Source organism: Aptenodytes forsteri, unplaced genomic scaffold, assembly GCF_000699145.1.
Source record: "Aptenodytes forsteri isolate BGI_AS27 unplaced genomic scaffold, ASM69914v1 Scaffold155, whole genome shotgun sequence".
Taxonomy (NCBI): Eukaryota; Metazoa; Chordata; class Aves; order Sphenisciformes; family Spheniscidae; genus Aptenodytes; species Aptenodytes forsteri.
The window spans coordinates 7,741,386-7,753,474 of NW_008794446.1; the positions used below are offsets into that span (position 1 = coordinate 7,741,386).

Here is a 12,089-nt window from a genome sequence, read left to right on the forward strand (position 1 = left end):
CTAGTGTAAGCATTACCTAGCAACAACTAAAACATCGGTGCATTATCAACTTTGTTCTCATCCTAAATCCAACACTGTACCAGCTACTAGAAAGGAAATTAACTCTATCCCTGCCGAAACCAGGACAGTATCCCAACAGACTAACATACTAGATTAGTTTCTTTCTTTAGAAATCTTACATTCGTATGAACATTTGCATTTTTTCTTTGTTAGTGAGAAAATTTCAGCAGCTGATGCATGAATTGTAGGAAAAGGCTTTTGGCCAATATTAGGAAAATTCTGAATTGAATTTTTGTCAGTGTGATCATAATGAACTTCAAAATTTAGATTAGAAAATTCTAAATTGATGTTTTCCTAAGAACAATAAAGCCTGCTACTTGGGGATGTGGACTTCTTCTCAAATTTAATGTCTTAATAACTTAATGTCATGCTTAGTGATACATTCCATACATAAGTATTCTGAATCAGTTTCCACCGATTTCTAGTTTTTAAATTTAAAGCCATTGAAATCAAGATACTATGGTTGGCTTTTGGCACTGAGACAGTAGACTGGGATTCTCAAAGAACTTAACTTAACATGCAGGAAAAGTAATCCTTTCCTAAATGTCTGTCCACAGGAATTCTTCTAATACTAGACCCTGAGAAATAAACTCCTGCTTTGAGTAAGCTATACTAAAATTTTCTTTGAGAATAGTTCTACAGTAAGAGAAATCCTATATTTCAGAAAAACTTATAATTGAATTTTACCTGCTTGAGAAAGAGAAAAAGCAGCACAATTTGAAAATTACGGTAATTCAGTCATAGTCTGTGCCTTAGATATTGTAAAAAGCTAAATGACTGTATTTTTTGTATGACTCTTCATACCTATTTTCCTTAATTAGGTAATGCACATATTTAAGCATGATGTTGGAAAGGAGGAATTAATCGGATTAAATCTATATATTTCACATGTAATTTTCTCTGTCTTCTAGAAATACCCACCTCTTTTATTTCAAAGAAAATAGCTTTCTAATGTCATATGTAATGTAACTGCAGACTGTAGATCAGTAGGTCATGGCATTTTGAATAATTTAGGTGCTGATTTCTAGCTACCATATTTTTTTTCCTGGTAGATTTCCCCTCCCTAATAACTATTTCATGGCAACTGTCAATTGCTTCTCTTTTAGTTCTTGAACAGATTTTTTTTCTTCTTGAAACATGAGTTTAGCCTAGTCTCTTAACATGACTGACACCATTACCTTTCCTCACTGTGGCATAGTGAATCACTGCTGTCAGGATTTTGATCTAGGTACAGTCCTTAATACAATTTTAAAATGCTGATATGCTGATATGCCAGCGTATTTTATTAGTTATCAGGCCTATCACAATTTTGAGAGTTCTACTAATATTGCTCAGTTCTATTTTCTGTTAGTTATTGCTGAATAGGATACACCGTATCTGTTTGCCACTGTGCCTCCTTGGACAGTTGAATTTTAAATTCAGTGTTCTAATACACATTGTTTTTTAGTATATTAGGGCCTTTGTTTTCCAAGCACTAATAATCTGGGAATTATTTTATCAGCTTCTGTCTATTCAATATATCAGCTTGGGTCTAATTAAAACACAGTGACCTGAAAATGGGCACTTAGAAACACATTTAGACACATTAAATAAGTAATATTACTGTGAATAGTGTCTTATTTTCAAATATAGTGAGCATATATGATTGTTTTAATGTTTATTGGAAGCTGTTGGTATTTAGAGTCTTTCTGTGTTTAGAAATATAACTTAAAATGTCAGGAGTACTTGGATTACACAGCAAAGTGGATGAATTAGTGCTTCTTAATGATAAGACAATAACCTTAGTATATTTTTTATTTAAATTTGGAATTTAATGCATACTTAAATATAAAGCATAATATATCTTTGCTTTAAGTGAGAATATTTGTGTTCTAACTGGCCAAACCTACTCAACGTTCCTAAAATCAGCATGGCAAGATTTTATTCTAATTTCAGTTGTCCTAATTATAGAAAAGAGCTTCTTTCCAGGACACACTCATTAGCCCATCTTTAAGATAAAAAATTAACTGACTAAAGATTTGTCCTCAGTTTAAGTATGGACAGTGGAATATAAGGAACATAGGTATGATTCTTTAACAAAGATTTGTGTCATGGGTCAAGCCACACTATAAAACGAGTAAGTTACAAAACGGATTGTAAGTTGTCTTTACATGCTTTTAATGTGATTTCTTGTTATGATGCTTTCCCGCTTCCTTGACAGAGGCGGTATGATTAAGTGAATGTTACATATTTTTGTGGCTAATTGATAAAAATGATCTAGAAGTTCATTGGTTTTACAGATTTCTCTCACAATTTAAGGAAAGAGTAACAGTAAACCAGAAAATAATGTAATTGACTTCAAGATTAAATTTGAAATGGCTAAATGTGGGCAGTACTTCCACAGAGAAAAATAGGAATTTGTCTTGGGTCAAAAGCACCAAACATATTGATAATGTTTTTCTCCAGCTGATGGTCTTGCTCTTGTGTTCTCTGCAAGGCATAAAATTCTTTGGCTCAATTCTACTTTGGACTGAGAGGAGGCAATAAGGAAAATCTCGGTGGTCTCTTTTATGGGGGTACTATAGAAGGCTTAACTATGCCCTACTTTTTTTTCTCTTTTTTTTTTTTTTTTGAAACCAAGATAAATCATGCCCTTTGTTTCATCTTCATTTAAAAATAGTTTCTGTCTTAGCACATATGGGAGCCTACAGTTGCAAAAGCTTTTTTGTCAGTGAGCTGACTCACATTGCTAGTGAAATTCCAGACTGAAAGAAATACAGATTCCATGAGTGTTAGCCTTCTGAGTTTTCTGTTCTGTGTGGCGTTGGCCGTCAGAGTACAGCTGAGCTGTTTGAGTGCAGATTATGTCCTTAATATGAGAACAGTAGACCATCGCCTTTAGCCAGAATGTTGGAACACCCAAATTCTTCACTATTATTCAGGTGCTCCTGTTAGGAGCACTCAGATGGCTTTCTGAACACATCAGGGCTTGATTCTGCAAGTGATGAGGTTTTCTGACCGTGTCCATCTTTTTTTCATTCTATAGATGATTGAAATATATAGCATTGGTGACTGTAGTCTAAGGAACTTAGTGATGTTTATTTGAACCAGAACTTCTACAGAAGGGGGGGCTGGTTAGAGTGGAGGGTGACTTTTTTATCATTTATCTTTTTTTTAAATTAAAACTATATGAGTTAATATTGGTAAAAAAAGTACTGTTCAAATACTAATGTTCAAAAAATCTTAAAAATTAAGAATAGCAGTTTCTAAATTATCAACATAGATGGAAAAAATCCACTTAGCTATTCTTTCAATAAAGCCTTTAATGGTTCCTCATGATCCTAAGTGCACAATGGACTGGCTAACCTAAGAAGAGGTTCTTTAAGGCAGTATTATCAGTATTATCACTAAGAATGGAAGAATTCCTTTTGCGAACTTCTGGTTTCAGTACCGATCTCTTTTTAACCAAGTACAACACATCCCTTTCCTCTTCTCCATCTCCTCCCCGCCCTTACAGCTTCTGCGTGGGATAAAGCTGCCTGTGAAATCTTTATTGTTTCGTGGAATTTTCTTTGATTAGACCAAGAGAGGAAGAATTATCTAATTGCATGTCTGAATAACACTGATCACATGACTCCTTAATTCCAGCTGTCCTAGCTGAAGACTGCAGCAGAGTATTTTCTAGAACTGGTTTTTTTTTCCCTGAGCTGTTCTTAATCCCTAGGCTAAGATGATTTCCACCAGGTTGTTAGTGTTATAAACTCAAGTTTGATAGTTCCAAAAGTGGTTTGCAATGGGATATTTTGAAGAATTGTCCGCATAACTAAACCACAGTACATCCCTGAAGACAGGAAATGTGCAGCACGCTGAAGATGCAGGTGGCTTTTTTTTTCCCACCCTAAAAACATATTGGAAGTTTTCCATATATGTTCTGTGATCTCTTTAAAAGTATAAACATTACACTTCAGCATCTAAATGATGTAGTAGATGTGACGTATACTGGCATAGTGACGTTTTTTGTACATGTACACTTACTCTTGGAAAGATTAGGTACAGAAGAGTGGGAGGAATCCTTGCCCAGTCCTCTCACAGATATTAACAGAAGCTTTTAACTTAATTTCCTACGTTTTTGGATTTGCCCTGTGGTATTCGTTCTCAAAAACAGTTGTCTTGACCACCTGTATATTTCTTTTTATTCTCCATGTATGCTGCCCTTAGGAACTGCGTGCTTTTCATCTCTTGATAATCAGAGAGCAACTTTCCAAATTTATTTTTATTCTGGAAACATAAAAAGGGAACATAAATCTCATATGTTTTAAAGATCAACTTACATTAGTTCTCCTGGAGCTGTTTAACTTTTCCTGCCTTCAATCAAGAAACTGCAGCCAGGCATCTTTTCTAAAAGCATTTACTTTTGTACCTAGGAGTCAAAAGGCAGAGGACGTTCTCATCAGTGGCATTGAGTATCTCTAGATACAGAGAGGAAACACCAGCAGACAAAAGTTAAGGTTGCAGATTGCTATTTCCTAAACCTTATAATAACATAGTTGATTTTCAGGGCAGCTGTGGATTTCATCCATCACCATTTTTCAGGATTTGTGGTGGACTTTATTCTCTGCTTCTAGGAATTTCTTTTTTATTTTAATTGTTATTCTTGCATTGTTAAGCTGAAATCACAGCATAATGACAACCGGCATTATATACCCCCACAGACACACACACACTTCTCCCTTCCTGAACAAAATTAGAAACAGATCTAGCAAATCTCTGAAATAGAAAGGCCACTTGTAACAATTTTTAAAAGGCTGTTATAAGATAAAAGATACATTCTGTCAATAGAAAATGGTACTGAAAAACAGAGGTAAATTAGTATAACTTGTTTTAACTATAATCTATTGGGTCTTTTTTCATGCAGATAAGCAGCAAAGATGAAGACTTCTTAGACCTTTCAGTTGATGTGGAGCAGAATACTTCAATCACTCATTGTTTAAGGTAAATGCAAAAATCTGAATTTTCATAATTTGTCTTTTATCTGTTACCTAGAAAGCAGGAATTAAAACTAAAAGCTCACAAGCTTAGCAAATTCTAGTTTATGCAAACTTAAGAGTATAAAATTATGTTTATATTGTACATGTTTATATGTATATTTCAGGTAAGAAACTCCTATATAGCATTTCTGTTTTTTTTTTATTCAGGGGTTTCAGCAATACAGAAACTCTGTGCAGTGAATACAAATATTACTGTGAAGAGTGTCGCAGTAAGCAAGAAGCACATAAAAGGTACATCAGACTCAGGGAGGGAAAAAGATAACCCATGCATTTAATGAAAATAATCTGTTTCCTTCTGTGTGTGTATGAGGCAGGGGGAGAACATTCTTTTTCCCTTAATTTTTCTCACTCTTCTTCCACTTAAGAGTAACTTGGTTGCATTCCTCTTGCTTGAATTCAATGAGCCTACTTGCATGAGTAATGAGAATCCACATAAAGCATTTTGGTACTGCTTTGTTCATTATTTATTTTACGAATGAGGAAAAGAATGGTCTTAAGACCAAAAATAAGTTAAAAAGGCAAGTTGAAACAAACTGCCAGTGACTAATCAAAGATTATGGGTAATGATGAAAAGTCACTGATTTCATGTGACTTTTAAAACTTGGTTTTGTCTTGATAATAAAATAATTTTTCCAATTGCTGTAAGGATCAGTTTGATAGCACTTTTTTTCTGATTCAGTCAGAATCATAGAATCATAGGATAGTTTGGGTTGGAAGGGACCTCTAAAGGTCATCTAGCCCAACCCCCCTGCCGTGGGCAGGGACATCTTCAACTAGATCAGGTCACTCAGAGCCCCGTCCAACCTGACCTGGAATGTTGCCAGGGATGGGGCATCCACCACCTCTCTGGGCAACCTGTGCCAGTGTTTCACCACCCTCAGCGTAAAAAATTTCTTCCTTATATCTAGTCTAAATCTACCCCCCTTTAGTTTAAAGCCATTCCCCCTTGTCCTGTCACAACAGGCCCTGCTAAAAAGTCTGCCGCCATCTTTTTTATAAGCCCCTTTTAAGATGGCGTAATGATGCTTGTAACTTTTGTTAACTGAGTTTCTGGTTTCTTAAAAGTGTGTAGTTAGTTTTGCTAAACTTCTGCTTGACAGTGCACCTGAAAAGCATCAGAAGCTCTGTGGAAGCCTGAAATTCGTTATGTTTAAAGACAATTCTTGTCTGCCTAATAATTCTTCTAGTCTTGCTTACACCTTTGAAAAACCTCAGATTTTGTATACTGTGAGGTATTTATTATCTGGGAAAGTATTTAGTTGAAGGGGTGGGAACACTGACATGCTCTACTGGTTATACCACTGATTCTGGTTATTTGGTTTACCATAGATTTCAGCACATGGCTTTTGGCATACCTCATCGGCAAAGTCTGCTTTCACATGTTGCCTAAGCTTACTAATTGTTGTGTATTAGAGGGTTCTGAAGCCAGGTCTGTCCTGTTGTTTTCTGTTGCCTTAGCAATTTTTCTGGTGGCAGGTAATGTGATCCCTGACCAATATAAGCTGTGTTGACATAAACTTGTACTGTAGGCACTGCCATATTAGCAAAACACAGCTTTTATTGTTTATAGTTTGCTTTTCATGTGGGGCTTAAGTTCAGTTTCACTACAGTCATAGTTTTCTTCCATCTCTGAAACATGGAGCTTATCTGTGATAGTGTCTACTCAACTAGCAAAGGTGGTGTACTGAATTTCTTCACCAGTGAAAGAGTTCATGTTGTCAAACACAGTTGCATTATGAGAAGAGGACTTCATTTGGAAAAAAGAAATAGAGCAGAAATTATATCCATATCTCAGTAATACAATAAAAATTTAACTCTCCCTAAAAATAGTTGCTTCTGTCATCTTTCTGCCCTTCTCCTGCTTGTTTCATTTCCTAGTTCCCTTGCAGGCCATGGAGAAAATTTGAGTCTAGCAAGGTTTCCTATAGGTTACTATCAGTCTAAGTTTAATGAGAAAAGGGAAGGAAGGTGAGTTTTTAAGGATTTTGTCCCCAGACCCATATTTTTTGAAAAAGGATTGTCTGGTACAAACATATTTCCTGACATTCTGAAAATATAGTCTTAGTAGACATGTCTGAAACCTGTGCTGTGTTGTTGAGACTTCTGAGCTACCTTTCGGGGCTGAAGGCAGTTTGAAAAATTCAGCATAGTGCTGATCTAAGGCAACTAGCTGTGCCAAGAAGCAGAACAGTCTAGTTTGGTCGCTCTGCTAGTAAGGGCAAATCTATTGCCCAGAGAGTGGAAGTCTGTGTTTGCTGCCAGGCCAGCTGTGGTTGGCTGATGAGGATTTGTAGGCACTGGTGCGAGATCTCAATACCTCAAACTAGGGAAAGGGGCCAGTGAGCCCTCAATAAAACTAGATTATCACTTTCTGGCTTTGACTGCCATAAAATAATGCTGCAACATTTGTACAAAATGATTGTGCTAGAGCACAGCATTATCTTGTTTGGATGGCATGAGGTAAGGTGAATAACAGTGGGCTATTTGTATCCCTTGGCAATGTTAAATGAATGGCTTGATAGGAAAACTTGGAGTAATACATATGCAAAAAAGTGGTGTAACAAAGCTTATTTTAAAAAGCTTTTTTGCCTTGGCTAGTTTACTGAGAAATTCAACTGGAACAGGATCTCTGGAACAACTTTGTTTTAATACCTCCACTGTATACCAAGTGGCATCTAGGTTTTGCTTTTGGGAACTCAGGAAAGCTATGGGGAGGTATGTTTAAAAATTGAATTCTGTGCTATGCAGTCATTGTGTCTAAATTATTATGTGGGTTCATCATGGCTGTTATTATATATTATAGCTTATTATTTTAAATAGATTTGCAATGCTATCAATTGTTAAAATCCACCTTTAGTAAACACCTGATTATTTGAGCTTCTTTTAACGCTTGCAAAATCTTTTAAAGACTTCAGTAAGACAGGTTTCCTGTTTGTTGATATCAACTGAATGTTTTGGCTGGATATTGGAAATACTGTTGGTTTTTTGTTGGGTTTTTTTTTCAGGATGAAAGTAAAAAAGCTGCCTATGATTCTAGCTCTCCATTTGAAGAGATTTAAATACATGGATCAGCTGCATCGATACACAAAACTCTCTTATAGAGTAGTTTTTCCTTTAGAGCTTCGTTTATTTAACACCTCAGGAGATGCCACCAATCCTGACAGAATGTATGACCTTGTTGCTGTGGTAGTTCATTGTGGAAGGTAATAACTATTTTACACAAGGTATTTTTGTGTAAGTTTAACTGTGTTTAAAAAACAAAACACCCAGTATCACATAACTCTAATAGCATTTAAAGACCTCTTAAAAGAAAAGTTTCTTAGGAAAGAAAGCGTTGTGGGGAGATGCTACCAATCCTGACAGAACATACGGCTTTCTTGCCATGATAATTCTTTGTGGAAAGTGATAACAGTGTACTTCACATGACTTTTTGTGTAAGTTTAACTGTGTTTAAAAAACAAAACACCCAGTATCACATAACTCTAATAGCATTTAAAGACCTCTTAAAAGAAAAGTTTCTTAGGAAAGAAAGCGTTGTGGGGAGATGCTACCAATCCTGACAGAACATACGGCTTTCTTGCCATGATAATTCTTTGTGGAAAGTGATAACAGTGTACTTCACATGACAGGTCTTTGCATGAACTTAACTATGTTTAAAAAAACCCACAAAACACGCAGTATCATACAACTGTAATAACATTTAAAGATCATTTTAAAAAAAAGTTTCTTAGGAAGGAAAGCATTATAGAACAGATTCCTTTATAAAGCATTTCCTTTGGGGTGGGTTTTTTTTAAGGCTTGAGCAACATTTTCTGAAGTATATCCATAAATTATGAGTTTTGTTGATTACTTTGTTTCCTTGCTTTCAAAATATGACTGTTAGATTTGTATTTGATTTTGCTGTATTCAACAAATGTTCTTATGGTTTCATGTCTTAAAATCATGGCTGCTCTACAAACTGCTGATTGATAAAAGCCCCGAAGTGGAAAATGATGATCTAACATCTAGAATCATAGAATAATTTACATTGTGAGGTCAACTACTTAAAGCTCAAAGCAGGGCTAACTTTGACATTAGATTAGGTTGCACTGGGCTCAGTTTCACGACTAGGAAGGCTGATTTCACTGCCTCTTTGGGCAATTTGTTCCAGTCCGTCAATGTTCTTACAGTGATTTCCCCCCCCAGTATCTGGTCACAATTTCCTTTGCTGCAGTTTGTGACCACTGCTTCTTGTCCTTTCGCTGTGCATTTCTGAGAAGAGCCTGGCTCTCATTTCTTTATAACTCTTCCCTTTTGGGTAGTAGAAGACATCAGCTGGATTCCTCATTTAGTCTTCTCCAGGCTGAATAAAGCCAGCTCCCTCAGCCTCTCTTCATCCATCTGGTGCTGTAGCCCTCTGACAAATGTAGTGGCCTGACACTGGACTTCCTCCAGTTTACCAGTCTCTCCCTTAAACTGACAAGGTCATGTTTGGAATCTCATGTCCAGTTCTGGGTCCCAGAATGCAGAATGGTGGGGATTATCACTTCACTGCTGGCTCTACTCTTTCAGTACAACCCTGCATACGCTCAGCCCTGTCACCAAAATGATGCGCTGCTGGCTAACAGCTCATCTTGTTGACCTCCTGGGCCCACCTAGCCAGTTGGTTTGCAGCTGGTGCTGTTGGATGGAGTTAGTCTGGCACAAGACCTTGCATTCATACTTGTTAAACTTCTTGAGGTTCTTATCAGCCCATTCTTTCAACTTTTTCAAGTCCCTCAAAATGGCAGATCTGCCCTCTAGTTGCCAGTTACTGCCCTTTGTTCCACCCCCACCCCCGTTACTGCCTAGATGGACCTAGTATTAGAGTAGGGGTAAGATGACTAGATCTCATGTTGGCCAGGACAGTTTTGGAAAATAAGCCTTTGTGCCATAGTCTTCTGGGACACTCTCATTCTGGATTTTAGGGAAAACAGAACCTGTCTGTTTCTGACCATTTCTTTCTCCTTCATTCAAGCTGCAGTCATGGAAACGTACCCATTGTCAGAGCTGTGGAAGGAGATGAACCCTGTTTTCATTGGGTTATATGACTTGGTACACAGACATGTCCCTCACAGATGGCAACCTTCCTTCCCTGATCTAGACATAAAAATTGTATGAGTGCTTTTAGCCAGTTAAGACAGTTCCAGAACTGCTTTAACTAGTTGTCCACTTTCAGTTGTAAGGTTCAGCTGCTTCAGAAAGTGTATTATTTCTTTACTTGAAATCTGATTAGAAATAGGACACTTTTAAAGTTTTTTTTTTCTGTCATAGTTGTGGAGAAATTTCTTGTCTGCCATACACTGAAGAGCTGTGGATTATAACAGTTTTAATTTAACTGGGAGCCCTTCTCATTGCTGTGAGGATTTGTGAGACTTCTAAACTGTCAGTTTAATTCAGTTTTTGTTTACAGTGGACCAGATAAAGAGATTCCTGATTGAGACTGTAAATGAACAGCAGCTTTTTCTTTCTGAAGATCAGAAATAGTTTGGGATCTGTTCTGTCCCTATGAAACATCAGAATGTTTTCTTGAATGCACTTCTCTGTCTCTCTTCTTTTTAAATTTCATTTATATTTTCAATGCCTGTGCTGCTTATTCCTCATTTGAAATTGTAATCCTTTTTTTAGCACAATATTAAATGTAGAGATAAGTAAGACCTCATTATGAAGATGATATAAGTGGAGGGGAAAAAAGAAAAGAAACATCCAAACAGAAATTGTACTGGTGGCCATTTTAATTACTGTTAAGTATTGCTTTTCTACAAGAAAAAAAAAAAAAAAGAAATACGTTTGTACATACATGTGTGTTATTGTCTGTGTTCTTTTCTAATTTTATTTTACAGTGGCCCTAACAGAGGACATTATATTGCGATAGTGAAGAGTCATGATTTTTGGTTGCTTTTTGATGATGATATTGTTGAGGTAAGCTTTGTGTAACCCTGGACGTTTTTCTCATACCAACCAGAGCGCATGCACCCTCCTTGTGTATATGATTACTTAAAGTAAAAGGACTGGTATGCTAATGAAAAGAGCGTTCAACCCCAGTCCAAATGAGCAATAATGGTGAGTGCAGAGCTGCGCCTTACAATTTGACTATACAATACTTTGAATTGCATTTTGGGTTTTATGCTTCTTAAAAGAAGCTTCTTCGTTTATGGCCGCTGTCTTTCACCTTTGTTTAATAAGCTATTCCTGTGGCCAGAAGACATGGCAAATAAGGATATAGATAAATTGGTTTTACTACAGTTCTTTTCTGAGGGCAATTTTTTGGAGCAAGCTGTTTGTTCATATTTTCTAGGAGCGTATGATTTAATGGAATGGATCAGTCTGGTAGTCTGTTTTATTGAGTATCCTGGATTGTTACAGACAAAGGTGTAACAAGTATCAAAATAGAAAGAAACTTCAGATTTTTGAGATTTTGCCCTGAAATTTAAAAGTTAATCCCTGAAACAGGAGCCTTTTGCCTCTGGTGGTATTCTTGCTAATATTAGCCGGGCTTCCAGGAATTTTTTTTATTAAAAAAAAAAAAAAAAAGGGTTTCTAACTAATTTCTTGGAACAGCAGGATTCCCCTTCACCAGTTTTGACTTTGTCATCTTTCTGTTTCATCAGTTATCTTTTATTCTTTATTGAGAGAAAGAGCAGAAACTGCTGGTATCCTTATATCATCTCAGGTTTTTTGCTTGTTCTACCATCTTCCTTTTTTCCCCCTTGTCTATGCTTATGCATGAACAGAAGTATGATTGTGCTGTCCACGTCCTTTTCCTGACTTTATTTAAATTAATCAAATCTATAAAATGAATAATTTACATTTTCCTTACAATACACAAGAACTGCATAATTGAAAAGAAGAAAAATGAGTGAGACAGGTATTGGACTTTGTCGTGGTTTAACCCCAGCCGGCAACTAAGCACCACACAGCTGCTCGCTCGCTTCCCCCCCGGTGGGATGGGGGAGAGAATCGGAAGGGCAAAAGTGAGAAAAC

At 36.6% G+C, this 12,089-nt stretch overlaps 1 protein-coding gene across 1 annotated transcript in view; it reads left to right on the forward strand.

The window, feature by feature from the left end:
• Nucleotides 1–12,089, forward strand: part of USP12 (ubiquitin specific peptidase 12) — a 32,763-nt gene that overhangs the window by 17,191 nt on the left and 3,483 nt on the right. The window contains 4 exon segments of the mRNA XM_019474847.1: nucleotides 4,955–5,031; nucleotides 5,235–5,318; nucleotides 8,093–8,290; nucleotides 10,949–11,027. Of these exon segments, the coding sequence (XP_019330392.1) occupies nucleotides 4,955–5,031; nucleotides 5,235–5,318; nucleotides 8,093–8,290; nucleotides 10,949–11,027 (438 nt within the window).